Here is a 1,249-nt window from a genome sequence, read left to right as displayed (position 1 = left end):
ATGCAAAAAGCTATCCCTAGCCAGGCTCTTAATCTTAAGCTCCTGGAAAGCCTCAAACTCCTGCTATTGTAGCTGCATATTGTCAGGATCCCTGCCCAATTGAGCCTGTAGACCCTCAACCTCCTGCTGCAGCTTTGCTGTTGTCTTTTTAATATCACTAAAGGCATCCCTATTTATCTGATAAAGACCAGCTTTGAGTCCCTTCAGATTTGTGGTCAATTTATAGAGAGGAGTACCCTCTATGCCTCTGTCCCAATTCTTCTTCACAATGTTGAGAAACTCTTTAGAGCTGCCCCACATATTGAGGTATTTGAAACTGCTTTTGCCCCTCACATTGGTAGAACTTCTTATCAGACATGGCGAGTGGTCAAATAAACCCTCTGGCAAGAAATGAGCATATTTGTCAGGATATAGATCACACCATTATTTATTAACTAAAAATCTATCTATCCTGCTATAAATTCTCTCCTCAGGTCTCTGCTTGTTATTCCAGGTGTACAGGGAGCCAGTAGAAGCAATATCCACCACCTCACAGTCCTCAACACATCTCCTGAAAGGTTCCATTTCAGCCATAGTGGATGCACCCCCATATCTCTCACTGGCAGCTAAGATACAGTTGAAATCACCTGCTATGGCCCAAGGCCCTTGAGTCTGCCCAGCAATCTTCCTCAAATGATTCCAAAGAGGAGCTCTATCTTGAATGCCATTGAAGGCATAGACCATAGTCAAGTAGCATATGCCTTTGTCAAGCAAAGATTCAACCTTCATATGAATGAACTGTGCATTGTACTTAATAAAATTCACTCTAAACATCTTTGGTTGCCATAAAATCCAAATTCTTCCTCCACTATGATATCCATTATTAGTAGAAATACACCATCCATTATTGAAACTATTAACAGCCTTTGAAAAATTTTTATTCTTGGTTTTTGTTTCCAATAGACCAAATAAGCCCGTGCCTTTATTTTGTAAGAAATAATTAATACTTTTCTGTTTCCCTACTCTATTCATACCCCTAATGTTCCAAAAACCAATACTATCCATGTGAATGTGTAGGGGAGAATTCATTACCATTTACACCTGACTTCATTGGGGGCGGAGAAGAAGCAACCTCCTTATAGGATTGAGCTACAAAGTCCACTTTACTATATCCACCAGGCTCCTCTCTTCTCCTATTAAGAATAGTCAATCTCTTGATTGGGGGAGTTATAATTTAACCATTCTTGACTGGAGACTTACCAGCTGCTTG

General features: G+C 40.2%; 2 protein-coding genes across 2 annotated transcripts in view; both read right to left on the bottom strand.

The window, feature by feature from the left end:
* Nucleotides 1-423: 423 nt before the first annotated feature.
* LOC141618912 (uncharacterized) lies at nt 424-1,074 on the bottom strand. Its single transcript, XM_074435972.1, has one exon. It carries the CDS (start codon nt 1,072-1,074, stop codon nt 424-426), a length of 651 nt encoding a protein of 216 aa, XP_074292073.1.
* Nucleotides 1,075-1,213: 139 nt separating this feature from the next.
* LOC141618910 (uncharacterized) overlaps nt 1,214-1,249 on the bottom strand; it is a 753-nt gene continuing 717 nt past the window's right edge. The window contains exon 1 of the mRNA XM_074435971.1: nt 1,214-1,249. This exon is cut by the window's right edge and continues 717 nt beyond it. Coding sequence (XP_074292072.1) covers nt 1,214-1,249 — 36 coding nt within the window.

Source organism: Silene latifolia, chromosome X (assembly GCF_048544455.1).
Source record: "Silene latifolia isolate original U9 population chromosome X, ASM4854445v1, whole genome shotgun sequence".
In the NCBI taxonomy this organism is placed as follows: Eukaryota; Viridiplantae; Streptophyta; class Magnoliopsida; order Caryophyllales; family Caryophyllaceae; genus Silene; species Silene latifolia.
Note: the sequence above shows the minus strand (reverse complement) of the source record. Positions and strands in the feature narration are given on the sequence as shown.

Excerpts from the sequence above, each read along its gene's own strand:
- LOC141618912 (XM_074435972.1), bottom strand. The coding sequence starts at position 1,074 with ATGGTAATGAATTCTCCCCTACACATTCACATGGATAGTATTGGTTTT.